Here is a 27,790-nt window from a genome sequence, read left to right on the forward strand (position 1 = left end):
TGGTGATATAGGAGGTAGCAGGGGGTGATATAGGAGGTAGCAGGGGGTGATATAGGAGGTAGCAGGGGGTGACAGGAGGTAGCAGGGGGTGATATAGGAGGTAACAGAGGGTGATATAGGAGGTAGCAGGGGGTGACGCAGGGGGTGATATAGGAGGTAGCAGGGGGTGATATAGGAGGTAGCAGGGGGAGACATAGGAGGTAGCAGAGGGTGATATAGGAGGTAGCAGGGGGTGACATAGGAGGTAGCAGGGGGTGATATAGGAGGTAGCAGGGGTGACATAGGAGGTAGCAGGGGGTGATATAGGAGGTAGCAGGGGGTGACATAGGAGGTAGCAGGGGGTGACATAGGAGGTAGAAGGGGGTGATATAGGAGGTAGCAGGGGGTGATATAGGAGGTAGCAGGGGGTGACACAGGAGGTAGCAGAGGGTGATATAGGAGGTAGCAGGGGGTGATATAGATGGTAGCAGGGGGTGACATAGGAGGTAGCAGGGGGGTGATATAGGAGGTAGCATGGGGGTGACACAGGAGGTAGCAGGGGGTGATATAGGAGGTAGCAGGGGGTGACATAGGAGGTAGCAGGGGGTGATATAGGAGGTAGCAGGGGGTGACATAGGAGGTAGCAGGGGGTGATATAGGAGGTAGCAGGGGGTGACATAGGAGGTAGCAGAGGGTGACATAGGAGGTAGAAGGGGGTGATATAAGAGGTAGCAGGGGGTGATATAGGAGGTAGCAGGGGGTGACATAGGAGGTAGCAGGGGGTGATATAGGAGGTAGCAGGGGGTGATATAGGAGGTAGCAGGAGTGTGACATAGGAGGTAGCAGGGGGTGACATAGGAGGTAGAAGGGGGTGATATAAGAGGTAGCAGGGGGTGATATAGGAGGTAGCAGGGGGTGACATAGGAGGTAGAAGGGGGTGATATAAGAGGTAGCAGGGGGTGATATAGGAGGTAGCAGGGGGTGACATAGGAGGTAGCAGGGGGTGATATAGGAGGTAGCAGGGGGTGATATAGGAGGTAGCAGGGGGTGACATAGGAGGTAGCAGGGGGTGATATAGGAGGTAGCAGGGGGTGACAGAGGAGGTAGCAGAGGGTGATATAGGAGGTAGCAGGGGGTGATATAGGAGGTAGCAGGGGGTGACACAGGAGGTAGAAGGGGGTGATATAGGAGGTAGCAGGGGGTGATATAGGAGGTAGCAGGGGGATGATATAGGAGGTAGCAGGGGGTGACCGGAGGTAGCAGGTGGTGACATGGGAGGTAGCAGGGGGTGACATAGGAGGTAGCAGGGGGTGATATAGGAGGTAGCAGGGGGTGACACAGGAGGTAGCAGGGGGTGATATAGGAGGTAGCAGGGGGTGACAGGAGGTAGCAGGGGGTGACATAGGAGGTAGCAGGGGGTGACATAGGAGGTAGCAGGGGGTGATATAGGAGGTAGCAGGGGGATGACACAGGAGGTAGCAGGGGGTGATATAGGAGGTAGCAGGGGGTGATATAGGAGGTAGCAGGGGGTGACACAGGAGGTAGCAGGGGGTGATATAGGAGGTAGCAGGGGGTGATATAGGAGGTAGCAGGGGGTGACATAGGAGGTAGCAGGGGGTGACATAGGAGGTAGCAGGGGGTGATATAGGAGGTAGCAGGGGGTGATATAGGAGGTAGCAGGGGGTGACATAGGAGGTAGCAGGGGGGTGACATAGGAGGTAGCAGGGGGTGATATAGGAGGTAGCAGGGGGGTGATATAGGAGGTAGCAGGGGGTGACACAGGAGGTAGCAGGGGGTGACACAGGAGGTAGCAGGGGGTGACACAGGAGGTAGCAGAGGGTGATATAGGAGGTAGCAGGGGGTGATATAGGAGGTAGCAGGGGGTGACACAGGAGGTAGCAGGGGGTGATATAGGAGGTAGCAGGGGGATGACATAGGAGGTAGCAGGGGGTGATATAGGAGGTAGCAGGGGGTGATATAGGGGGTAGACGAGGGTGACACAGGAGGTAGCAGGGGGTGACACAGGAGGTAGCAGGGGGTGATATAGGAGGTAGCAGGGGGTGATATAGGAGGTAGTAGGAGTGACATAGGAGGTAGCAGGGGGTGATATAGGAGGTAGCAGGGGGTGATATAGTAGGTAGCAGGGAGTGATATAGGAGGTAGCAGGGGGTGACAGGAGGTAGCAGGGGGTGACATAGGAGGTAGCAGGGGGTGATGTAGGAGGTAGCAGGGGGTGATATAGGAGGTAGCAGGGGGTGACATAAGAGGTAGCAGGGGGGTGACATAGGAGGTAGCAGGGGGTGATATAGGAGGTAGCAGGGGGTGACATAGGAGGTAGCAGGGGGTGACATAGGAGGTAGCAGGGGGTGATATAGGAGGTAGCAGGGGGTGACATAGGAGGTAGCAGGGGGTGATATAGGAGGTAGCAGGGGAGACATAAGGAGGTAGCAGGGGGTGATATAGGAGGTAGCAGGGGGTGACATAGGAGGTAGCAGGGGGTGACATAGGAGGTAGAAGGGGGTGACACAGGAGGTAGCAGGGGGTGATATAGGGGGTAGACGAGGGTGACACAGGAGGTAGCAGGGGGTGATATAGGAGGTAGCAGGGGGTGACATAGGAGGTAGCAGGGGGTGACATAGGAGGTAGCAGGGAGTGACATAGGAGGTAGCAGGGGGTGATATAGGAGGTAGCAGGGGGTGACATAGGAGGTAGCAGAGGGTGACATAGGAGGTAGCAGGGGGTGATATAGGAGGTAGCAGGGGGTGACACAGGAGGTAGCAGGGGGTGATATAGGAGGTAGCAGGGGGTGATATAGGAGATAGCCGGGGGTGACACAGGAGGTAGCAGGGGGGTGATATAGGAGGTAGCAGGGGGTGACACAGGAGGTAGCAGGGGGTGATATAGGAGGTAGAAGGGGGTGACACAGGAGGTTGCAGAGGGTGATGTAGGAGGTAGCAGGGGGTGATATAGGAGGTAGCAGGGGGGTGACATAGGAGGTAGCAGGGGGTGATATAGGAGGTAGCAGGGGGTGATATAGGAGGTAGCAGGGGGTGATATAGGAGGTAGCAGGGAGTGATATAGGAGGTAGCAGGGGGTGACACAGGAGGTAGCAGGGGGTGATATAGGAGGTAGAAGGGGGTGACACAGGAGGTTGCAGAGGGTGATATAGGAGGTAGCAGGGGGTGATATATGAGGTAGCAGGGGGGTGACATAGGAGGTAGCAGGGGGTGATATAGGAGGTAGCAGGGGGTGACATAGGAGGTAGCAGGAGGTGATATAGGTGGTAGCAGGGGGTGATATAGGAGGTAGCAGGGGGTGACATCGGAGGTAGCAAGGGGGTGATATAGGAGGTAGCAGGGGGATGACATAGGAGGTAGCAGGGGGTGATATAGGAGGTAGCAGGGGGTGATATAGGAGGTAGCAGGGGGTGACATAGGAGGTAGCAGGGGGTGATATAGGAGGTAGCAGGGGGGTGACATAGGAGGTAGCAGGGGGGTGACATACATAGGAGGTAGCAGGGGTGATATAGGAGGTAGCAGGGGGGTGACATAGGAGGTAGCAGGGGGGTGACATAGGAGGTAGCAGGGGGTGATATAGGAGGTAGCAGGGGTGATATAGGAGGTAGCAGGGGGTGACATAGGAGGTAGCAGGGGTGATATAGGAGGTAGCAGGGGTGACATAGGAGGTAGCAGAGGGTGACATAGGAGGTAGCAGGGGGTGATATAGGAGGTAGCAGGGGTGACACAGGAGGTAGCAGGGGTGATATAGGAGGTAGCAGGGGTGATATAGGAGGTAGCCGGGGGTGACACAGGAGGTAGCAGGGGTGATATAGGAGGTAGCAGGGGGTGACACAGGAGGTAGCAGGGGGTGATATAGGAGGTAGACGGGGGTGACACAGGAAGTTGCAGAGGGTGATATAGGAGGTAGCAGGGGGTGATATAGGAGGTAGCAGGGGGTGATATAGGAGGTAGCAGGGGGTGACACAGGAGGTAGCAGGTGGTGATATAGGAGGTAGAAGGGGGTGACATAGGAGGTAGCAGGGGGTGATATAGGAGGTAGCAGGGGGTGATATAGGAGTAGCAGGGGGGTGACATAGGAGGTAGCAGGGGGTGATATAGGAGGTAGCAGGGGGTGACATAGGAGGTAGCAGGGGGTGATATAGGAGGTAGCAGGGGTGACATAGGAGGTAGCAGGGGGGTGACATAGGAGGTAGCAGGGGGTGATATAGGAGGTAGCAGGGGTGATATAGGAGGTAGAGGGGGTGACATAGGAGGTAGCAGAGTGTGACATAGGAGGTAGCAGGGGGTGATATAGGAGGTAGCAGGGGGTGACACAGGAGGTAGCAGGGGGTGACATAGGAGGTAGCAGAGTGTGACATAGGAGGTAGCAGGGGTGATATAGGAGGTAGCAGAAGGTGACACAGGAGGTAGCAGGGGGTGACACAGGAGGTAGCAGAGGTGATATAGGAGGTAGCAGGGGGTGATATAGGAGGTAGCAGGGGGTGATATAGGAGGTAGCAGGGGTGACATAGGAGGTAGCAGGGGGTGATAGAGGAGGTAGCAGGGGGTGACAGGAGGTAGCAGGGGGTGATATAGGAGGTAACAGAGGGTGATATAGGAGGTAGCAGGGGTGACGCAGGGGTGATATAGGAGGTAGCAGGGGGTGATATAGGAGGTAGCAGGGGGAGACATAGGAGGTAGCAGAGGGTGATATAGGAGGTAGCAGGGGTGACATAGGAGGTAGCAGGGGGTGATATAGGAGGTAGCAGGGTGACATAGGAGGTAGCAGGGGGTGATATAGGAGGTAGCAGGGGGTGACATAGGAGGTAGCAGGGGTGACATAGGAGGTAGAAGGGGTGATATAGGAGGTAGCAGGGGGTGATATAGGAGGTAGCAGGGGGTGACACAGGAGGTAGCAGAGGGTGATATAGGAGGTAGCAGGGTGATATAGATGGTAGCAGGGGGTGACATAGGAGGTAGCAGGGGGGTGATATAGGAGGTAGCATGGGGGTGACACAGGAGGTAGCAGGGGGTGATATAGGAGGTAGCAGGGGGTGACATAGGAGGTAGCAGGGGGTGATATAGGAGGTAGCAGGGGGTGACATAGAGGTAGCAGGGGTGATATAGGAGGTAGCAGGGGGTGACATAGGAGGTAGCCGGGGGTGACATAGGAGGTAGAAGGGGGTGATATAAGAGGTAGCAGGGGTGATATAGGAGGTAGCAGGGGGTGACATAGAGGTAGCAGGGGGTGATATAGGAGGTAGCAGGGGGTGATATAGGAGTAGCAGGAGTGTGACATAGGAGGTAGCAGGGGTGACATAGGAGGTAGAAGGGGTGATATAAGAGGTAGCAGGGGGTGATATAGGAGGTAGCAGGGGGTGACATAGGAGGTAGAAGGGGGTGATATAAGACGTAGCAGGGGTGATATAGGAGGTAGCAGGGGGTGACATAGGAGGTAGCAGGGGGTGATATAGGAGGTAGCAGGGGGTGATATAGGAGGTAGCAGGGGTGACATAGGAGGTAGCAGGGGTGATATAGGAGGTAGCAGGGGGTGACAGAGGAGGTAGCAGAGGGTGATATAGGAGGTAGCAGGGGGTGATATAGGAGGTAGCAGGGGGTGACACAGGAGGTAGAAGGGGGTGATATAGGAGGTAGCAGGGGGTGATATAGGAGGTAGCAGGGGGATGATATAGGAGGTAGCAGGGGGTGACCGGAGGTAGCAGGGGGTGACATGGGAGGTAGCAGGGGGTGACATAGGAGGTAGCAGGGGGTGATATAGGAGTAGCAGGGGGTGACACAGGAGGTAGCAGGGGGTGAATAGGAGGTAGCAGGGGGTGACAGGAGGTAGCAGGGGGTGACATAGGAGGTAGCAGGGGGTGACATAGGAGGTAGCAGGGGTGATATAGAAGGTAGCAGGGGGATGACACAGGAGGTAGCAGGGGGTGATATAGGAGGTAGCAGGGGGTGATATAGGAGGTAGCAGGGGTGACATAAGAGGTAGCAGGGGGGTGACATAGGAGGTAGCAGGGGGTGATATAGGAGGTAGCAGGGGGTGACATAGGAGTAGCAGGGGGTGACATAGGAGGTAGCAGGGGTGATATAGGAGGTAGCAGGGGGTGATATAGGGGTAGACGAGGGTGACACAGGAGGTAGCAGGGGGTGATATAGGAGGTAGCAGGGGGTGACATAGGAGGTAGCAGGGGGTGACATAGGAGGTAGCAGGGAGTGACATAGGAGGTAGCAGGGGGTGATATAGGGAGGTAGCAGGGGGTGACATAGGAGGTAGCAGAGGGTGACATAGGAGTAGCAGGGGGTGATATAGGAGGTAGCAGGGGGTGACACAGGAGGTAGCAGGGGGTGATATAGGAGGTAGCAGGGGTGACACAGGAGGTAGCAGGGGGTGATATAGGAGGTAGAAGGGGTGACACAGGAGGTTGCAGAGGGTGATGTAGGAGGTAGCAGGGGTGATATAGGAGGTAGCAGGGGGTTGACATAGGAGGTAGCAGGGGTGATATAGGAGGTAGCAGGGGGTGATATAGGAGGTAGCAGGGGTGATATAGGAGGTAGCAGGGGGTGACACAGGAGGTAGCAGGGGGTGATATAGGAGGTAGAAGGGGGTGACACAGGAGGTTGCAGAGGGTGATATAGGAGGTAGCAGGGGGTGATATAGGAGGTAGCAGGGGGGTGACATAGGAGGTAGCAGGGGGTGATATAGGAGGTAGCAGGGGTGACATAGGAGGTAGCAGGAGGTTGATATAGGTGGTAGCAGGGGGTGATATAGGAGGTAGCAGGGGGTGACATCGGAGTAGCAGGGGGGTGATATAGGAGGTAGCAGGGGGATGACATAGGAGGTAGCAGGGGGGTGATATAGGAGGTAGCAGGGGGTGATATAGGAGGTAGCAGGGGTGACATAGGAGGTAGCAGGGGGTGATATAGGAGGTAGCAGGGGGGGTGACATAGGAGGTAGCAGGGGGTGACATAGGAGGTAGCAGGGGTGATATAGGAGGTAGCAGGGGGTGATATAGGAGGTAGAAGGGGGTGACATAGGAGGTAGCAGGGGGTGATATAGGAGGTAGCAGGGGGTGACATAGGAGTAGCAGGGGGTGATATAGAGGTAGCAGGGGGTGACACAGGAGGTAGCAGGGGGTGATATAGGAGGTAGCAGGGGGTGATATAGAGGTAGCCGGGGGTGACACAGGAGGTAGCAGGGGGTGACATAGGAGGTAGCAGGGGGTGACACAGGAGGTAGCAGGGGGTGATATAGGAGGTAGAAGGGGGTGACACAGGAAGTTGCAGAGGGTGATATAGGAGGTAGCAGGGGGTGATATAGAGGTAGCAGGGGGTGACACAGGAGGTAGCAGGGGGTGATATAGGAGGTAGAAGGGGGTGACATAGGAGGTAGCAGGGGGTGATATAGGAGGTAGCAGGGGGTGATATAGGAGGTAGCAGGGGGTGACATAGGAGGTAGCAGGGGGTGATATAGGAGGTAGCAGGGGGTGACATAGGAGGTAGCAGGGGGTGACATAGGAGGTAGCAGGGGGTGATATAGGAGGTAGCAGGGTGTGACATAGGAGGTAGCAGGGGTGATATAGAGGTAGCAGGGGTGATATAGGAGGTAGAGGGGTGACATAGGAGGTAGCAGAGTGTGACATAGGAGGTAGCAGGGGTGATATAGGAGGTAGCAGGGGGTGACACAGGAGGTAGCAGGGGGTGACATAGGAGGTAGCAGAGTGTGACATAGGAGGTAGCAGGGGGTGATATAGGAGGTAGCAGAAGGTGACACAGGAGTAGCAGGGGGTGACACAGGAGGTAGCAGAGGGTGATATAGGAGGTAGCAGGGGGTGATATAGGAGGTAGCAGGGGTGATATAGGAGGTAGCAGGGGGTGACAGGAGGTAGCAGGGGGTGATATAGGAGGTAACAGAGGGTGATATAGGAGGTAGCAGGGGGTGACGCAGGGGGTGATATAGGAGGTAGCAGGGGGTGATATAGGAGTAGCAGGGGAGACATAGGAGGTAGCAGAGGGGTGATATAGGGAGGTAGCAGGGGGTGACATAGGAGGTAGCAGGGGGTGATATAGGAGGTAGCAGGGGTGACATAGGAGGTAGCAGGGGGTGATATAGGAGGTAGCAGGGGGTGACATAGGAGGTAGCAGGGGGTGACATAGGAGGTAGAAGGGGGTGATATAGGAGGTAGCAGGGGTGATATAGGAGGGTAGCAGGGGGTGACACAGGAGGTAGCAGAGGGTGATATAGGAGGTAGCAGGGGTGATATAGATGGTAGCAGGGGGTGACATAGGAGGTAGCAGGGGGGTGATATAGGAGGTAGCATGGGGGTGACACAGGAGGTAGCAGGGGGTGATATAGGAGGTAGCAGGGGTGACATAGGAGGTAGCAGGGGTGATATAGGAGGTAGCAGGGGGTGACATAGGAGGTAGCAGGGGGTGATATAGGAGTAGCAGGGGGTGACATAGGAGGTAGCAGGGGGTGACATAGGAGGTAGAAGGGGGTGATATAAGAGGTAGCAGGGGGTGATATAGGAGGTAGCAGGGGGTGACATAGGAGGTAGGCAGGGGGTGATATAGGAGGTAGCAGGGGTGATATAGGAGGTAGCAGGAGTGTGACATAGGAGGTAGCAGGGGGTGACATAGGAGGTAGAAGGGGGTGATATAAGAGGTAGCAGGGGGTGATATAGGAGGTAGCAGGGGTGACATAGGAGGTAGAAGGGGGTGATATAAGAGGTAGCAGGGGGTGATATAGGAGGTAGCAGGGGTGACATAGGAGGTAGCAGGGGGTGATATAGGAGGTAGCAGGGGTGATATAGGAGGTAGCAGGGGGTGACATAGGAGGTAGCAGGGGGTGATATAGGAGGTAGCAGGGGGTGACAGAGGAGTAGCAGAGGGTGATATAGGAGGTAGCAGGGGGTGATATAGGAGGTAGCAGGGGGGTGACACAGAGAGGTAGAAGGGGGTGATATAGGAGGTAGCAGGGGGTGATATAGGAGGTAGCAGGGGGATGATATAGGAGGTAGCAGGGGGTGACCGGAGGTAGCAGGTGGTGACATGGGAGGTAGCAGGGGGTGACATAGGAGGTAGCAGGGGGTGATATAGGAGGTAGCAGGGGGTGACACAGAGGTAGCAGGGGGTGATATAGGAGGTAGCAGGGGTGACAGGAGGTAGCAGGGGTGACATAGGAGGTAGCAGGGGGTGACATAGGAGGTAGCAGGGGGTGATATAGGAGGTAGCAGGGGGATGACACAGGAGGTAGCAGGGGGTGATATAGGAGGTAGCAGGGGGTGATATAGGAGGTAGCAGGGGGTGACACAGGAGGTAGCAGGGGGTGATATAGGAGGTAGCAGGGGGTGATATAGGAGGTAGCAGGGGGTGACATAGGAGGTAGCAGGGGGTGACATAGGAGGTAGCAGGGGTGATATAGGAGGTAGCAGGGGTGACATAGGAGGTAGCAGGGGGTGCATGTAGGAGGTAGCAGGGGGTGATATAGGAGGTAGCAGGGGTGACATAGGAGGTAGCAGGGGGGTGACATAGGAGGTAGCAGGGGGTGATATAGGAGGTAGCAGGGGGGTGATATAGAGGTAGCAGGGGTGACACAGGAGGTAGCAGGGGGTGACACAGGAGGTAGCAGAGGGGGTGGTCACAGGAGGTAGCAGAGGGTGATATAGGAGGTAGCAGGGGGTGATATAGGAGGTAGCAGGGGGTGACACAGGAGGTAGCAGGGGGTGATATAGGAGGTAGCAGGGGGATGACATAGGAGGTAGCAGGGGTGATATAGGAGGTAGCAGGGGTGATATAGGGGGTAGACGAGGGTGACACAGGAGGTAGCAGGGGGTGACACAGGAGGTAGCAGGGGGTGATATAGGAGGTAGCAGGGGGTGATATAGGAGGTAGTAGGAGTGACATAGGAGTAGCAGGGGGTGATATAGGAGGTAGCAGGGGGTGATATAGTAGGTAGCAGGGAGTGATATAGGAGGTAGCAGGGGTGACAGGAGTAGCAGGGGGTGACATAGGAGGTAGCAGGGGGTGATGTAGGAGGTAGCAGGGGGTGATATAGGAGGTAGCAGGGGGTGACATAAGAGGTAGCAGGGGGGTGACATAGGAGGTAGCAGGGGGTGATATAGGAGGTAGCAGGGGGTGACATAGGAGGTAGCAGGGGGTGACATAGGAGGTAGCAGGGGGTGATATAGGAGGTAGCAGGGGGTGACATAGGAGGTAGCAGGGGGTGATATAGGAGGTAGCAGGGGAGACATAAGGAGGTAGCAGGGGGTGATATAGGAGGTAGCAGGGGGTGACATAGGAGGTAGCAGGGGGTGACATAGGAGGTAGAAGGGGGTGACACAGGAGGTAGCAGGGGGTGATATAGGGGGTAGACGAGGGTGACACAGGAGGTAGCAGGGGGTGATATAGGAGGTAGCAGGGGGTGACATAGGAGGTAGCAGGGGGTGACATAGGAGGTAGCAGGGAGTGACATAGGAGGTAGCAGGGGGTGATATAGGAGGTAGCAGGGGGTGACATAGGAGGTAGCAGAGGGTGACATAGGAGGTAGCAGGGGGTGATATAGGAGGTAGCAGGGGGTGACACAGGAGGTAGCAGGGGGTGATATAGGAGGTAGCAGGGGGTGATATAGGAGATAGCAGGGGGTGACACAGGAGGTAGCAGGGGGTGATATAGGAGGTAGAAGGGGGTGACACAGGAGGTTGCAGAGGGTGATATAGGAGGTAGCAGGGGGTGATATATGAGGTAGCAGGGGGGTGACATAGGAGGTAGCAGGGGGTGATATAGGAGGTAGCAGGGGGTGACATAGGAGGTAGCAGGAGGTGATATAGGTGGTAGCAGGGGGTGATATAGGAGGTAGCAGGGGGTGACATCGGAGGTAGCAAGGGGGTGATATAGGAGGTAGCAGGGGGATGACATAGGAGGTAGCAGGGGGGTGATATAGGAGGTAGCAGGGGGTGATATAGGAGGTAGCAGGGGGTGATATAGGAGGTAGCAGGGGGGTGACATAGGAGGTAGCAGGGGGGTGACATAGGAGGTAGCAGGGGGTGATATAGGAGGTAGCAGGGGGTGATATAGGAGGTAGCAGGGGGTGACATAGGAGGTAGCAGGGGGTGATATAGGAGGTAGCAGGGGGTGACATAGGAGGTAGCAGAGGGTGACATAGGAGGTAGCAGGGGGTGATATAGGAGGTAGCAGGGGGTGACACAGGAGGTAGCAGGGGGTGATATAGGAGGTAGCAGGGGGTGATATAGGAGGTAGCCGGGGGTGACACAGGAGGTAGCAGGGGGTGATATAGGAGGTAGCAGGGGGTGACACAGGAGGTAGCAGGGGGTGATATAGGAGGTAGACGGGGGTGACACAGGAAGTTGCAGAGGGTGATATAGGAGGTAGCAGGGGGTGATATAGGAGGTAGCAGGGGGTGATATAGGAGGTAGCAGGGGGTGACACAGGAGGTAGCAGGTGGTGATATAGGAGGTAGAAGGGGGTGACATAGGAGGTAGCAGGGGGTGATATAGGAGGTAGCAGGGGGTGATATAGGAGGTAGCAGGGGGGTGACATAGGAGGTAGCAGGGGGTGATATAGGAGGTAGCAGGGGGTGATATAGGAGGTAGCAGGGGGTGACATAGGAGGTAGCAGGGGGGTGACATAGGAGGTAGCAGGGGGTGATATAGGAGGTAGCAGGGGGTGATATAGGAGGTAGAGGGGGTGACATAGGAGGTAGCAGAGTGTGACATAGGAGGTAGCAGGGGGTGATATAGGAGGTAGCAGGGGGTGACACAGGAGGTAGCAGGGGGTGACATAGGAGGTAGCAGAGTGTGACATAGGAGGTAGCAGGGGGTGATATAGGAGGTAGCAGAAGGTGACACAGGAGGTAGCAGGGGGTGACACAGGAGGTAGCAGAGGGTGATATAGGAGGTAGCAGGGGGTGATATAGGAGGTAGCAGGGGGTGATATAGGAGGTAGCAGGGGGTGACATAGGAGGTAGCAGGGGGTGATAGAGGAGGTAGCAGGGGGTGACAGGAGGTAGCAGGGGGTGATATAGGAGGTAACAGAGGGTGATATAGGAGGTAGCAGGGGGTGACGCAGGGGGTGATATAGGAGGTAGCAGGGGGTGATATAGGAGGTAGCAGGGGGAGACATAGGAGGTAGCAGAGGGTGATATAGGAGGTAGCAGGGGGTGACATAGGAGGTAGCAGGGGGTGATATAGGAGGTAGCAGGGGTGACATAGGAGGTAGCAGGGGGTGATATAGGAGGTAGCAGGGGGTGACATAGGAGGTAGCAGGGGGTGACATAGGAGGTAGAAGGGGGTGATATAGGAGGTAGCAGGGGGTGATATAGGAGGTAGCAGGGGGTGACACAGGAGGTAGCAGAGGGTGATATAGGAGGTAGCAGGGGGTGATATAGATGGTAGCAGGGGGTGACATAGGAGGTAGCAGGGGGGTGATATAGGAGGTAGCATGGGGGTGACACAGGAGGTAGCAGGGGGTGATATAGGAGGTAGCAGGGGGTGACATAGGAGGTAGCAGGGGGTGATATAGGAGGTAGCAGGGGGTGACATAGGAGGTAGCAGGGGGTGATATAGGAGGTAGCAGGGGGTGACATAGGAGGTAGCAGGGGGTGACATAGGAGGTAGAAGGGGGTGATATAAGAGGTAGCAGGGGGTGATATAGGAGGTAGCAGGGGGTGACATAGGAGGTAGCAGGGGGTGATATAGGAGGTAGCAGGGGGTGATATAGGAGGTAGCAGGAGTGTGACATAGGAGGTAGCAGGGGGTGACATAGGAGGTAGAAGGGGGTGATATAAGAGGTAGCAGGGGGTGATATAGGAGGTAGCAGGGGGTGACATAGGAGGTAGAAGGGGGTGATATAAGACGTAGCAGGGGGTGATATAGGAGGTAGCAGGGGGTGACATAGGAGGTAGCAGGGGGTGATATAGGAGGTAGCAGGGGGTGATATAGGAGGTAGCAGGGGGTGACATAGGAGGTAGCAGGGGGTGATATAGGAGGTAGCAGGGGGTGACAGAGGAGGTAGCAGAGGGTGATATAGGAGGTAGCAGGGGGTGATATAGGAGGTAGCAGGGGGTGACACAGGAGGTAGAAGGGGGTGATATAGGAGGTAGCAGGGGGTGATATAGGAGGTAGCAGGGGGATGATATAGGAGGTAGCAGGGGGTGACCGGAGGTAGCAGGGGGTGACATGGGAGGTAGCAGGGGGTGACATAGGAGGTAGCAGGGGGTGATATAGGAGGTAGCAGGGGGTGACACAGGAGGTAGCAGGGGGTGATATAGGAGGTAGCAGGGGGTGACAGGAGGTAGCAGGGGGTGACATAGGAGGTAGCATGGGGGTGACATAGGAGGTAGCAGGGGGTGATATAGAAGGTAGCAGGGGGATGACACAGGAGGTAGCAGGGGGTGATATAGGAGGTAGCAGGGGGTGATATAGGAGGTAGCAGGGGGTGACACAGGAGGTAGCAGGGGGTGATATAGGAGGTAGCAGGGGGTGATATAGGAGGTAGCAGGGGGTGACATAGGAGGTAGCAGGGGGTGACATAGGAGGTAGCAGGGGGTGACATAGGAGGTAGCAGGGGGTGATATAGGAGGTAGCAGGGGGTGACGTAGGAGGTAGCAGGGGGTGATGTAGGAGGTAGCAGGGGGTGATATAGGAGGTAGCAGGGGGTGACATAGGAGGTAGCAGGGGGGTGACATAGGAGGTAGCAGGGGGTGATATAGGAGGTAGCAGGGGGTGACATAGGAGGTAGCAGGGGGTGACATAGGAGGTAGCAGGGGGTGATATAGGAGGTAGCAGGGGGTGACATAGGAGGTAGCAGGGGGTGATATAGGAGGTAGCAGGGGAGACATAAGGAGGTAGCAGGGGGTGATATAGGAGGTAGCAGAGGGTGACACAGGAGGTAGCAGGGGGTGACACAGGAGGTAGCAGGGGGTGATATAGGAGGTAGCAGGGGGTGATATAGGAGGTAGTAGGAGTGACATAGGAGGTAGCAGGGGGTGATATAGGAGGTAGCAGGGGGTGATATAGTAGGTAGCAGGGAGTGATATAGGAGGTAGCAGGGGGTGACAGGAGGTAGCAGGGGGTGACATAGGAGGTAGCAGGGGGTGATGTAGGAGGTAGCAGGGGGTGATATAGGAGGTAGCAGGGGGTGACATAAGAGGTAGCAGGGGGGTGACATAGGAGGTAGCAGGGGGTGATATAGGAGGTAGCAGGGGGTGACATAGGAGGTAGCAGGGGGTGACATAGGAGGTAGCAGGGGGTGATATAGGAGGTAGCAGGGGGTGGCATAGGAGGTAGCAGGGGGTGATATAGGAGGTAGCAGGGGAGACATAAGGAGGTAGCAGGGGGTGATATAGGAGGTAGCAGGGGTGACATAGGAGGTAGCAGGGGGTGACATAGGAGGTAGCAGGGGGTGACACAGGAGGTAGCAGGGGGTGATATAGGAGGTAGTAGGAGTGACATAGGAGGTAGCAGGGGGTGATATAGAAGGTAGCAGGGGGTGACATAGGAGGTAGCAGGGGGCATACCTCCCAACTTTTGAAGAACCGAAAGAGGGACAAAATGTGCGGCGCGCAGGGGGTGACATAGGAGGTAGCAGGGGGTGATATAGGAGGTAGCAGGGGGTGATATAGGAGGTAGCAGGGGGTGACATAGGAGGTAGCAGGGGGTGACATAGGAGGTAGCAGGGGGTGATATAGGAGGTAGCAGGGGGTGACATAGGAGGTAGCAGGGGGTGATGTAGGAGGTAGCAGGGGGTGATATAGGAGGTAGCAGGGGGTGACATAAGAGGTAGCAGGGGGGTGACATAGGAGGTAGCAGGGGGTGATATAGGAGGTAGCAGGGGGTGACATAGGAGGTAGCAGGGGGTGACATAGGAGGTAGCAGGGGGTGATATAGGAGGTAGCAGGGGGTGACATAGGAGGTAGCAGGGGGTGACATAGGAGGTAGCAGGGGAGACATAAGGAGGTAGCAGGGGGTGATATAGGAGGTAGCAGGGGGTGACATAGGAGGTAGCAGGGGGTGACACAGGAGGTAGCAAGGGGTGATATAGGAGGTAGTAGGAGTGACATAGGAGGTAGCAGGGGGTGATATAGAAGGTAGCAGGGGGTGACATAGGAGATAGCAGGGGGCATACCTCCCAACTTTTGAAGAACCGAAAGAGGGACAAAATGTGCGGCGCGCAGGGGGTGACACAGGAGGTAGCAGGGGGTGATATAGGAGGTAGCAGGGGGTGATATAGGAGGTAGCAGGGGGTGATATAGGAGGTAGCAGGGGATGATATAGGAGGTAGCAGGGGGTGACACAGGAGGTAGCAGGGGGTGATATAGGAGGTAGCAGGGGGTGATTTAGAAGGTAGCAGGGGGGTGACACAGGAGGTAGCAGGGGGTGATATAGGAGGTAGCAGGGGGTGACATAGGAGGTAGCAGGGGGGTGACACAGGAGGTAGCAGGGGGTGATATAGGAGGTAGCAGGGGGTGACATAGGAGGTAGCAGGGGGTGACATAGGAGGTAGCAGGGGGTGATATAGGAGGTAGCAGGGGGTGACATAGGAGGTAGCAGGGGGTGACATAGGAGGTAGCAGGGGGTGATATAGGAGGTAGCAGGGGGTGACATAGGAGGTAGCAGGGGGTGACATAGGAGGTAGCAGGGGGTGATATAGGAGGTAGCAGGGGGTGACATAGGAGGTAGCAGGGGGTGATATAGGAGGTAGCAGGGGGTGACATAGGAGGTAGCAGAGGGTGATGTAGGAGGTAGCAGGGGGTGATATAGGAGGTAGCAGGGGGGTGACATAGGAGGTAGCAGGGGGTGATATAGGAGGTAGCAGGGGGTGACATAGGAGGTAGCAGGGGGTGACATAGGAGGTAGCAGGGGGTGATATAGGAGGTAGTAGGGGTGATATAGGAGGTAGCAGGGGGTGATATAGGAGGTAGCAGGGGGTGATATAGGAGGTAGCAGGGGGTGACATAGGAGGTAGCAGGGGGTGACACAGGAGGTAGCAGGGGGTGATATAGGAGGTAGCAGGGGGTGATATAGGATGTAGCAGGGGGTGATATAGGAGGTAGCAGGGGGTGATATAGGAGGTAGCAGGGGGTGACATAGGAGGTAGCAGGGGGTGACACAGGAGGTAGCAGGGGGTGACATAGTAGGTAGCAGGGGGTGATATAGGAGGTAGCAGGGGGTGATATAGTAGGTAGCAGGGGGTGATATAGGAGGTAGCAGGGGGTGATATAGGAGGTAGCAGGGGGTGATATAGAAGGTAGCAGGGGGTGACATAGGAGGTAGCAGGGGGTGACATAGGAGGTAGCAGGGGGTGATATAGGAGGTAGCAGGGGGTGACGTAGGAGGTAGCAGGGGGTGACGTAGGAGGTAGCAGGGGGTGATATAGGAGGTAGCAGGGGGTGACATAGGAGGTAGCAGGGGGTGACATAGGAGGTAGCAGGGGGTGACATAGGAGGTAGCAGGGGGTGACATAGGAGGTAGCAGGGGGTGACATAGGAGGTAGCAGGAGTGACATAGGACGTAGTATTATTTATTACACATATAAATAAAGCTGTATGAGCCATCCCCAGGTGTGTCCTTCTATGTGCAGATGGTGTCTGGGTGTATAGGGTTACAGTCCGATAAGTTCTGTGTAATCCTCTGCTCTTAGGTGGTGTTTGTCATCGATACATCAGGTATCATATATAGCTGTTCACACATGGCTTCTTCATACTTGTCACTCTCTGGGTTTGGTCAGTCCCTGTGCGGTTCTATTGTAATTCCTCCATTTGCTGATCTATTTCTCTTGACTCTTTTTATTGCCCGTTTGATTTCAGCTTTTTCAAAACTCTGTAGATCAATATTCATAAGATAGATAGATAGATGATAGATAGATAGATAGATAGATAGATAGATAGATAGATAGATAGATAGGAGATAGATAGATAGATAGATAGATAGATAGATAGATAGATAGATAGGAGATCGATAGATAGATAGATAGATAGATAGATAGATAGATAGATAGATAGGAGATAGATAGATAGATAAATAGATAGATAGATAGATAGATAGATAGATAGATAGATAGATAGGAGATAGATAGATACAGTCCTATGAAAAAGTTTGTGCCCCCCTATTAATCTTAATCCTTGTTAGTTGTAAATATTTTGGTGTTTGCCATGTCAGTCTGATCTATCTAATAACTGATGGACACAGTAATATTTCAGGATTGGAATGAGGTTTATTGTACTAACAGAGAATGTGCAATATGCATTACACCAAAATGTGACCGGTGCAAAAGTCTGGGCCCTCCACAGAAAAGTGCCAGTAATATTTAGTAGCTCCTCCTCCTTTTGCCTCTAGTCACTTCCTGTTGCTGTTACTCAGTTCCTGGATCCTGGATGAAGGGATTTTGGACCATTCCTCTTTACAATTCGCGTTCAGTTCAGTTAGATGGTCGCCGAGCATGGACAGCCCGCTTCCAATCATCCCACAGATGGTCAATGATATTCAGGTCTGGGGACTGGGATGGCCATTCCAGAACATTGTACTTGTTCCTCTGCATGAATGCCTGAGTCGATTTGGAGCAGTGTTTTGGATCATTGTCTTGCTGAAATATCCATCCCCGGCGTAACTTCAACTTCGTCACTGATTCTTGGACATTATTCTCAAGAATCTGCTGATACTGAGTGGAATCCATGCGACCCCCAACTATAACAAGATTCCCGATGCCGGCATTGGCCACACAGCCCCAAAGCATGATGGAACCTCCACCAAATTTTACAGTGGGTAGCATGTGTTTTTCTTGGAATGCAGTTTCTTTTGGACGCCATGCATAACGCCTTTTTGTATGACCAAACAACTCAATCTTTGTTTCATCAGTCCACAGGACCTTGTTCCAAAATGAAGTTGGCTTCTCCAAATGTGCTTTTGCATCCCTCAGGCGACTCTATTTGTGGCGTACGTGCAGAAACAGCTTCTTTCTCATCACTCTCCCATACAGCTTCTATTTGTGCAAAGTGCGCTGTATTGCTGACCGATGCACAGTGACACCATCTGCAGCAAGATGATGCTGCAGCTCTTTGGAGGTGGTCTGTGGATTGTCCTTGACTCTTCTCACCATTCTTCTTCTCTGCCTTTCTGATATTTTTCTTGGCCTGCCACTTCTGGGCTTAACAAGAACTGTCCCTGTGCTCTTCCATCTCCTTACTATGTTCCTCACAGTGGAAACTGACAGGTTAAATCTCTGAGACAACGTTTTGTATCCTTCCCCTGAACAACTATGTTGAACAATCTTTGTTTTCAGATCATTTGAGAGCGGGCTGTCCATGCTCGGCGACCATCAAACTGAACTGAACGCGAATTGTAAAGAGGAATGGTCCAAAATCCCTTCATCCAGGATCCAGGAACTGATTAACGGCTACAGGAAGCGACTAAAGGCAAAAGGAGGAGGAGCTACTAAATATTACTGGCACTGTTCTGTTGAGGTGCCCAGACTTTTGCACCAGTCACATTTTGGTGTAATGCATATTGCACATTCTCTGTTAGTACAATAAACCTCATTCCAATCCTGAAATATTACTGTGTCCATCAGTTATTAGATATATCAAACTGAAATGGCAAACACCAGAATATTTACAACTAAGAATGATTAAGATTAATAGGGGGGCACAAACTATTTCATAGGACTGTAGCTAGATAGATGGATGGATGGATGGATGGATGGATAGATAGATAGATAGATAGATAGATAGATAGATAGATAGATAGATAGATAGATGATAGATAGATAGATAGATGATAGATAGATAGATAGATAGATAGATAGATAGATAGATAGATAGATAGATAGGAGATAGATAGATAGATAGATAGATAGATAGATAGATAGATGATAGATAGATAGATAGATAGATAGATAGATAGGAGATAGATAGATAGATAGATAGATAGATAGATAGGAGATAGATAGATAGATAGATAGATAGATAGATAGATAGATAGATAGAAGATAGATAGTTAGATAGATAGATAGATAGATAGATAGATAGATAGGAGATATATAGATAGATAGATAGGTAGATAGATAGATAGATAATAGATAGGAGATAGATAGATAGATAGATAGATAGATAGATGATAGATAGATAGATAGATAGATAGATAGATAGATAGATAATAAATAGATAGATAGATAGATAGATAGATAGATAGGAGATAGATAGATAGATAGATAGATAGGAGATAGATAGATAGATAGATAGATAGATAGATAGATAGGGAGATAGATAGATAGATAGATAGATAGATAGATAGATAGATAGATAGGAGATAGATAGATAGATAGATAGATAGATAGATAGATAGATAGATAGATAGGGAGATAGATAGATAGATAGATAGATAGATAGATAGATAGATAGATAGATAGATAGATAGGAGATAGATAGATAGATAGGAGATAGATAGATGGATAGGAGATAGATAGATAGATAGATAGATAGATAGATAGATAGATAGATAGATAGATAGATAGATAGATAGGGAGATAGATAGATAGATAGATAGATAGATAGATAGATAGGAGATAGATAGATAGATAGATAGATAGATAGATAGATAGATAGATAGGGAGATAGATAGATAGATAGATAGATAGATAGATAGATAGATAGATAGATAGATAGAGATAGATGATAGATAGATAGATAGATAGATAGATAGATAGATAGATAGATAGGGAGATAGATAGATAGATAGATAGATAGATAGATAGATAGATAGGAGATAGATAGATAGATAGATAGATAGATAGATAATAGATAGATAGATAGATAGATAGATAGATAGATAGATCTGTTAGCGGGGGGCGCCTTCATTCATAGGACAAGCTGCACCATGTAGCTGTAGTGTCCCTGCGCTCCGCACCACACGATCCACTACCTACAGCTGTAGACAAGACAAAGTCAGCACAGACAGCTATATGGTTCACCGCGGTTGTTGCTGGACCACTAGGCTCGGGGGTCTCATGGGCTTCCTCACCACACAACTGCCTCTCTCTCTAGTGAAATCCATACTTACCTCTTCTTCCTACAAGGCGCTGATGTGCGGCCGGTGACTTCTTCTCCTCCCAGCTATAATCCTTCTCTATGATACCATGTGTATACCATTAGAAACCTTGTGGTTTGTCGATGTTCTCACCCTATAGACTTGTGCTTGTCTATCATATGAAGGAAACGGTGACTACTCTTAGCAGGGGCCAAGGAGTCCAAAGGAGATTTTAGGAAGACATATTGCAGATGACTATAATGTCCCCTCCAGCCGTACAGAGAATCTCACTAAGCCTGACATGTTCTTATCAGACATAGGTAATAGAAAGCTGAAGATATCCGACATACACAACAATATCTCTCCTGGATATCTACAGGTAACTAGAGATGAGAGAACAGTAAAATATTTGATGTTCGTTATTCGTTCTGAATATCATCTCAATATTGGACTATTGGAAGGAATATGGAACCCCATTATAGTCTATGGGGGAAAATGCCTCGTTTCAGGGGATCCCACCATTCACCTCAGGAGAGTCACCAAATCCACTATGACACCCCAGGAAATGATGCCGACACCTCTGGAATGACACTGGGCCAGCAGGGGGCGCATGTCTGGGGGCATCTAACACACCAAAGCCCCTCTATTACCCCACTATCACAGCCTAACAACTACACACTATACACACTCACTACAACCTCTATCAAAGTGGGGAAATACCTGGAAACCTTCTTTACTCCCCAAATGGATGGACACAAACCCCAATTTAAGATAAAGAAACAGTAACAAGCCCCCCTTTATATCACATTGCCCATGACACCCACAGATGGAATAGACAATGGGAAATCCTTCAGTCCCCCCCTGACCTGTCATTGTGGATGTGTGTGATGTGGGGAGACCTTCCAAAATTCACTTTTATGGCCCTTAACATGAGCCCGTACAAATGAAGTTCCAGGCCCTTAAGCTGAGCTCCAGCAGAGATTGGGGCCCTTCAGGTGACTTCAGCCTCCACCTGCAGAGTGTTAGACCCTTTAACTTAGTTCAGCCTTCACCAGCAGAGATTTGTTGGTTCTTTGGGTGAGTGGAGCCTTTAAACAGCAGAGATTTAGATTTTGACCCTTGGAGTGACTAGAGCCATGCAGCAGCAGTGTTTCATTTTTTGGCCCCTGGGGTGAGCCCTAAAAAAATTAGATTTCATGCCCTTGGGGGTGAGCCCTAAAACATTAATTTTCAGGCCCTTGGGGGGGAGCGCTAAAAAATTAGATTTCAGGCCCTTGGGGGAGCGCTAAAAAATTAGATTTCAGGCCCTCGGGGGTGAGCCCTAAAACATTAATTTTCAGGCCCTTGGGGGGAGCCCTAAAAAATTAGATTTCAGGCCCTTGGGGGTGAGCCCTAAAAAATTAGATTTCAGGCCCTTGGGGATGAGCCCTAAAAAATTAGATTTCAGTCCCTGGGGGGGAGCCCTAAAAAATTAGATTTCAGACCCTTGGGGGTGAGCCCTAAAATATTAGATTTCAGGCCCTTGGGGTGAGCCCTAAAAAATTAATTTTCAGACCCTTGGGGGGAGCCCTAAAAAATTAGATTTCAGGCCCTTGGGGGGAGCCCTAAAACATTAATTTTCAGGCCCTTGGGGGGAGCGCTAAAAAATTAGATTTCAGGCCCTTGGGGGTGAGCCCTAAAAAATTAGATTTCAGGCCCTTGGAGGTGAGCCCTAAAAAATTAGATTTCAGGCCCTCGGGGTGAGCCCTAAAAAATTAGATTTCAGGCCCTTGGGGGTGAGCCCTAAAAAATTAGATTTCAGGCCCTTGGGGGGAGCGCTAAAAAATTAGATTTCAGGCCCTCGGGGGTGAGCACTAAAAAATTAGATTTCAGGCCCTTGGGGGGAGCGATAAAAAATTAGATTTTAGGCCCTTGGGGTGAGCCCTAAAAAATTAATTTTCAGGCCCTTGGGGGGAGCCCTAAAAAATTAGATTTCAGGCCCTTGGGGGTGAGCCCTAAAAAATTAGATTTCAGGCCCTTGGAGGTGAGCCCTAAAAAATTAGATTTCAGGCCCTCGGGGTGAGCCCTAAAAAATTAGATTTCAGGCCCTTGGGGGTGAGCCCTAAAAAATTAGATTTCAGGCCCTCGGGGTGAGCCCTAAAAAATTAGATTTCAGGCCCTTGGGGGTGAGCCCTAAAAAATTAGATTTCAGGCCCTTGGGGGGAGCGCTAAAAAATTAGATTTCAGGCCCTCGGGGGTGAGCACTAAAAAATTAGATTTCAGGCCCTTGGGTGGAGCGATAAAAAATTAGATTTTAGGCCCTTGGGGTGAGCCCTAAAAAATTAATTTTCAGGCCCTTGGGGGTGAGCCCTAAAAAATTAGATTTCAGGCCCTTGGGGGTGAGCCCTAAAAAATTAGATTTCAGGCCCTTGGGATGAGCCCTAAAAAATTAATTTTCAAACCCTTGGGGGGAGCCCTAAAAAATTAGATTTCAGGCCCTTGGGGGGAGCCCTAAAACATTAATTTTCAGGCCCTTGGGGGTGAGCCCTAAAAAATTAGATTTCAGGCCCTTGGAGGTGAGCCCTAAAAAATTAGATTTCAGGCCCTCGGGGTGAGCCCTAAAAAATTAGATTTCAGGCCCTTGGGGGTGAGCCCTAAAATATTAGATTTCAGGCCCTTGGGGGGAGCGCTAAAAAATTAGATTTCAGGCCCTCGGGGGTGAGCTCTAAAAAATTAGATTTCAGGCCCTTGGGGGTGAGCCCTAAAACATTAATTTTCAGGCCCTTGGGGGGAGCGCTAAAAAATTAGATTTCAGGCCCTTGGGGGTGAGCCCTAAAAAATTAGATTTCAGGCCCTTGGGGGTGAGCCCTAAAAAATTAGATTTCAGGCCCTTGGGGGGAGCCCTAAAAAATTAGATTTCAGGCCCTTGGGGGTGAGCCCTAAAACATTAATTTTCAGGCCCTTGGGGGGGGGAGCCCTAAAAAATTAGATTTCAGGCCCTTGGGGATGAGCCCTAAAAAATTAGATTTCAGGCCCTTGGGGGGAGCCCTAAAAAATTAGATTTCAAGCCCTTGGGAGTGAGACCTAAAAAATTAGATTTCAGGCCCTCGGGGGTGAGCTCTAAAAAATTAGATTTCAGGCCCTTGGGGGTGAGCCCTAAAACATTAATTTTCAGGCCCTTGGGGGGAGCGCTAAAAAATTAGATTTCAGGCCCTTGGGGGTGAGCCCTAAAAAATTAGATTTCAGGCCCTTGGGGATGAGCCCTAAAAAATTAGATTTCAGGCCCTTGGGTGGAGCCCTAAAAAAATTGATTTCAGGCCCTTGGGAGTGAGACCTAAAAAATTAGATTTCAGGCCCTCGGGGGTGAGCTCTAAAAAATTAGATTTCAGGCCCTTGGGGGTGAGCCCTAAAACATTAATTTTCAGGCCCTTGGGGGGAGCGCTAAAAAATTAGATTTCAGGCCCTTGGGGGTGAGCCCTAAAAAATTAGATTTCAGGCCCTTGGGGGTGAGCCCTAAAAAATTAGATTTCAGGCCCTTGGGGGGAGCCCTAAAAAATTAGATTTCAGGCCCTTGGGGGTGAGCCCTAAAACATTAATTTTCAGGCCCTTGGGGGGGAGCCCTAAAAAATTAGATTTCAGGCCCTTGGGGGTGAGCACTAAAAAATTAGATTTCAGGCCCTCGGGGGTGAGCTCTAAAAAATTAGATTTCAGGCCCTTGGGGGTGAGCCCTAAAACATTAATTTTCAGGCCCTTGGGGGGATCCCTAAAATATTAGATTTCAGGCCCTTGGCTGGAGCCCTAAAAAAAATTGTTGCAAGCCCATGGGGGGGGGTATACTGAAATAAAAAAAATTTTGTAAAAAAAAAAAAAATATCACATTCAGGAGTAGGGGCTGGGGTTGTAGGAGGAGGAGGAGGAGACGTATGAGGAGGAAGAGTAAATTGGGTGCTGGCAGCCCCTCTCCAGTACCTGGACTGTGGAGTGGATATCCAGCTCGATATCCACGTCCTTGCCCACGTCCACTGCTGCTACGCTGCATGATTTGCAGATTGATTTTATATTAAGCTCTGAAAAGATCTGTTATGTCCTGCCTAAGTTTATCGCACTGAAACCAAGCTCTCCCTATCATTCAAAACGAAAATGAGACGAAGATGGCCGACACTATTCTTATGAATGGGAGGTCACGTTTTCAGCAGCCAATGGGTTTTTTCAATTTTTTTACTGCTTTTGTTGTCGTAGTTCCTGTCCTACCTGCCCTGCACAGTTTTTGGGGCAAAAAAAGTGCCAGGAAAGGTGGGAGGGGATACGAATTTTTACTGCATTTGCAGCCTTGTATTCGATTGGAATCAAATATCCCGAATGGCCTGATATTCGATTGAACAGCGTTCGCTCATCTCTAGTGACTACTCTTAGCAGGGGCCGAGGAGTCCAAAGGAGATGTTAGGAAGACACATTGCAGATGACTATCATGTCCCCTCCAGCCGTATAGAGAATCTCACTAAGCCTGACATGTTCTTATCACACATAGGTAATAGAAAGCTGAAGATATCTGACATATACAATATCTCTCCTGGATATCTACAGGTAACTAGAGATGAGCGAAGAGTAAAATATTTGATGTTCGTTATTCGTTCCGAATATCATCTCAATATTGGACTATTGGAAGGAATATGGAACCCCATTATAGTCTATGGGGGAAAATGCTTCGTGTCAGGGGATCCCACCATTCACCTCAGGAGAGTCACCAAGTCCACTATGACACCCCAGGAAATGATGCCAACACCTCTGCAATGTAACTGGGCCAGCAGGGGGCGCATGTCTGGGGGCATCTAACACACTAAAGACCCTCTATTACCCCACTATCACAGCCTAACAACTACACACTATACACACTCACTACAACCTCTATCAAAGTGGGGGGAAAATACCTGGAAACCTTCTTTACTCCCCAAATGGATGGACACAAACCCAAATTTAAGCTCAACAAACATTACCAAGCCCCCCTTTATATCACATTGCCCATGACACCCACAGATGGAATAGACAATGGGAAATCCTTCAGTCCCCCCCTGACCTGTCATTGTGGATGTGTGTGATGTGGTGAGACCTTCCAAAATTCACTTTTATGGCCCTTAACGTGAGCCCTTCCACATTAAGTTCCAGGCCCTTAAGCTGAGCTCCAGCAGAGATTGGGGCCCTTCAGGTGACTTCAGCCTCTACCTGCAGAGTTTTAGGCCCTGTAACTTAGTTCAGCCTTCACCGGCAGAGATTTGTTGGTTCTTTGGGTGAGTGGAGCCTTTAAACAGCAGAGATTCAGATTTTGGCCCTTGGCATGAGTTGAGCCTTTAAAATACAGTGTTTTGGCCCTTGGGGTGACTAGAGCCATGCAGCAAAATTGAGTTGCAAGCCCCTGGGGGGTATATTGGAAAAAAAAACATTTTTAATAAAAAAAAATTATCACATTTAGGAGTAGGGACTGGGGTTGTAGGAGGAGGAGGAGGAGGAAGAGTAAATTGGGTGCTGGCAACTTCTCTCCAGTACCTGGACTATGGAGTGGATACCCAGCTGGTTATCCACGTCCTTGCCCACGTCCACCGCTGCTGCTGGCAGCCCCTCTCCAGTACCTGGACTATGGAGTGGATATACAGCTGGGTATCCTCGTCCATGTCCTCTGCTGCTACTGACGAGGGACACTGCTGGCAGCCCCTCTCCAGTACCTGGACTGTGGAGTGGATATCCAGCTCGGTATCCACGTCCTCGCCCACGCCCCCTGCTGCTACGCTGCTCCATGATTTGCAGATTGATTTTATATTAAGCTCTGAAAAGATCTGTTATTTGCTGCCTAACCAAAGCTAAATGCGCTGTATCGCACTGAAGCCAAACTCTCTCTATCACTCCAAAACGAAAATGAGACGAAGATGGCCGACACTATTCTTATGAATCAGAGGTCACATGTTTTCGGTAGCCAATGTTTTTTTTAAATTTTTTTCCAATGCCTCCGCTGTCGTAGCTCCTGTCCTACCTGCCCTGCGCAGTTCTTGGTGCAAAAAAAACACCAGGGAAGGTGGGAGGGGATACGAATTTTTACTGCGTTTGTGCCTTGTATTCGATTGGAATCGAATATTCCGAACGGCCTGATATTCGATCGAACGGCGTTCGCTCATCTCTAGTGACTACTCTTAGCAGTGGTCGAGGAGTCCAAAGGATTTTAGGAAAACACGTTGCAGATGACTATCATGTCCCCTCCAGCCGTATAGAGAATCTCACTAAGCCTGACATGTTCTTATCACACATAGGTAATAGAAAGCTGAAGATATCTGACATATACAATATCTCTCCTGGATATCTACAGGTGACCATGTTATATAAGTCCAGTAAGTCTCCCATGTCCAGGTGTACTCACCGCTCTCCATAGCGTGTCTGCGCACTAATCCCCAGCTCTGCCTCTTTATTAAACATTCACCTGAGCTCTTGTGTTGCCAGCAGCCGTCAGTTCCTCTTGTGATGTAAAATACGGGGCGTTATGTTGTTCTGCTGTCACCTGCAAAGATCTGCTAAATTATTCACTTCTGGGAACTGCTTTTTTAACCCTCTACACAAGGAACTAGGCGTGACGTCACGTTACTCCGAGGAGTTCCCAACACACGACACAGGTAAAGGCTGCAAAAAGTCTGAACTGATAGCTGGAAGTCCAGGATAAAGTCCATTGTCGCCATCAGATTGTGAAGGGACTCGGTTATAGAGTGGAATATGATATCTGACCCGAGTTATCGTATCGAATATGTCATAAAAAATGACCTTTTGCTCGTATCAACTTTTTATATTAAACATATTTTACAATAACCTCCTGTAATTGGACACTGAGCCTAATGATAGTCAGACGCCTCCTGTTCTGTAGAGATCACTTCTCAGCAGTTATCTCAGCACAGGGATTATTACAATGAAGGATAATGCTAAAGCCGTAAAAATCAGGTGACACTTTCCCTTTAGGTTAATAGAAGTCTGGGTGGTCACATGAATGTAAAGTTGACACCAGGGGTGGCATTAATTATTCCCCTGCAATGCAAAGAGTAGCCATGAGAAGGGAACTGTTAGAACTAGACCTGTGACCTCTACAGTTGCCAATGTGGTTGTGTCCACCTTTTAGAACTGCTCGTCTGTCTTTCCCGAGTCTTTATTAGGCCGCTTCCCTCCTTTCCTCACTGCTGGCTATTCAGTATTCCTGGTGGTTTAGGTGTTTGAACTTGAACTTGCTTGTTATTCGTATCTGACCCCTGACTTCAGTTTCTGACTACGTTCCTGCCTTCTGTATCTGCCTCTACGTTCTTCTCTATTACAACCCCTGCTTGTCTCCCAGACTTCTCTTTGTTGAACCCATTTTCTACCGCGCCGATATCCCGTTGCCAACCAGACTGTTGATTATTCTATTGCCTGATCCTTGACCTCTTGACAGGGCCGCTGATAGGCCAGTATTACTGGTACTGGCGTCAGGGGCCCGGCAAAATTGAAAAATGGAGGGGGCCCGGTTTGGCCCGCCACCGTGTGACGGCCCCCTTGCGCCCGCAGAAGTCATTCAGGGCCGGCGTCAGCGCAGGGCATGCCCGCCCCAGCACTTGCCGGTCCCAATTTCAGCCGTCGGACGCCGATGAGCTGAAAACATGCGCGATTAAAGCAGGAGCTGTGACAGCTCAGCTCCTGCTTTAAACGCTGCTGCCCGGCTTCATCGTGTGTAGGCGCGATGACGTCATCACATCGCGCCTACAATTATGTCAGTGGAGTGAGCAG

The 27,790-nt window shown here is 51.2% G+C and overlaps 1 protein-coding gene across 2 annotated transcripts in view; it reads right to left on the bottom strand.

Annotated features, from left to right (window-relative positions):
* The window catches only part of LOC142183581 (membrane-spanning 4-domains subfamily A member 4A-like), a 68,350-nt gene extending 41,711 nt beyond the window's left edge, over positions 1 to 26,639 (bottom strand). The window contains exon 1 of one of the 2 annotated variants that reach the window (XM_075258714.1): positions 26,469 to 26,639. Coding sequence is in view for 1 of the 2 variants with exons in the window: in XM_075258713.1 (XP_075114814.1) it covers positions 26,409 to 26,418 (10 nt within the window). In the remaining variant the exon portion in view is untranslated. Of the gene's footprint in view, positions 1 to 26,408 lie in introns of both variants that reach the window. The other variant, XM_075258713.1, reaches the window with a different exon arrangement.
* Between the last annotated feature and the right edge of the window lie 1,151 nt (positions 26,640 to 27,790).

This window comes from Leptodactylus fuscus, chromosome 10 (assembly GCF_031893055.1).
Source record: "Leptodactylus fuscus isolate aLepFus1 chromosome 10, aLepFus1.hap2, whole genome shotgun sequence".
Classification (NCBI taxonomy): Eukaryota; Metazoa; Chordata; class Amphibia; order Anura; family Leptodactylidae; genus Leptodactylus; species Leptodactylus fuscus.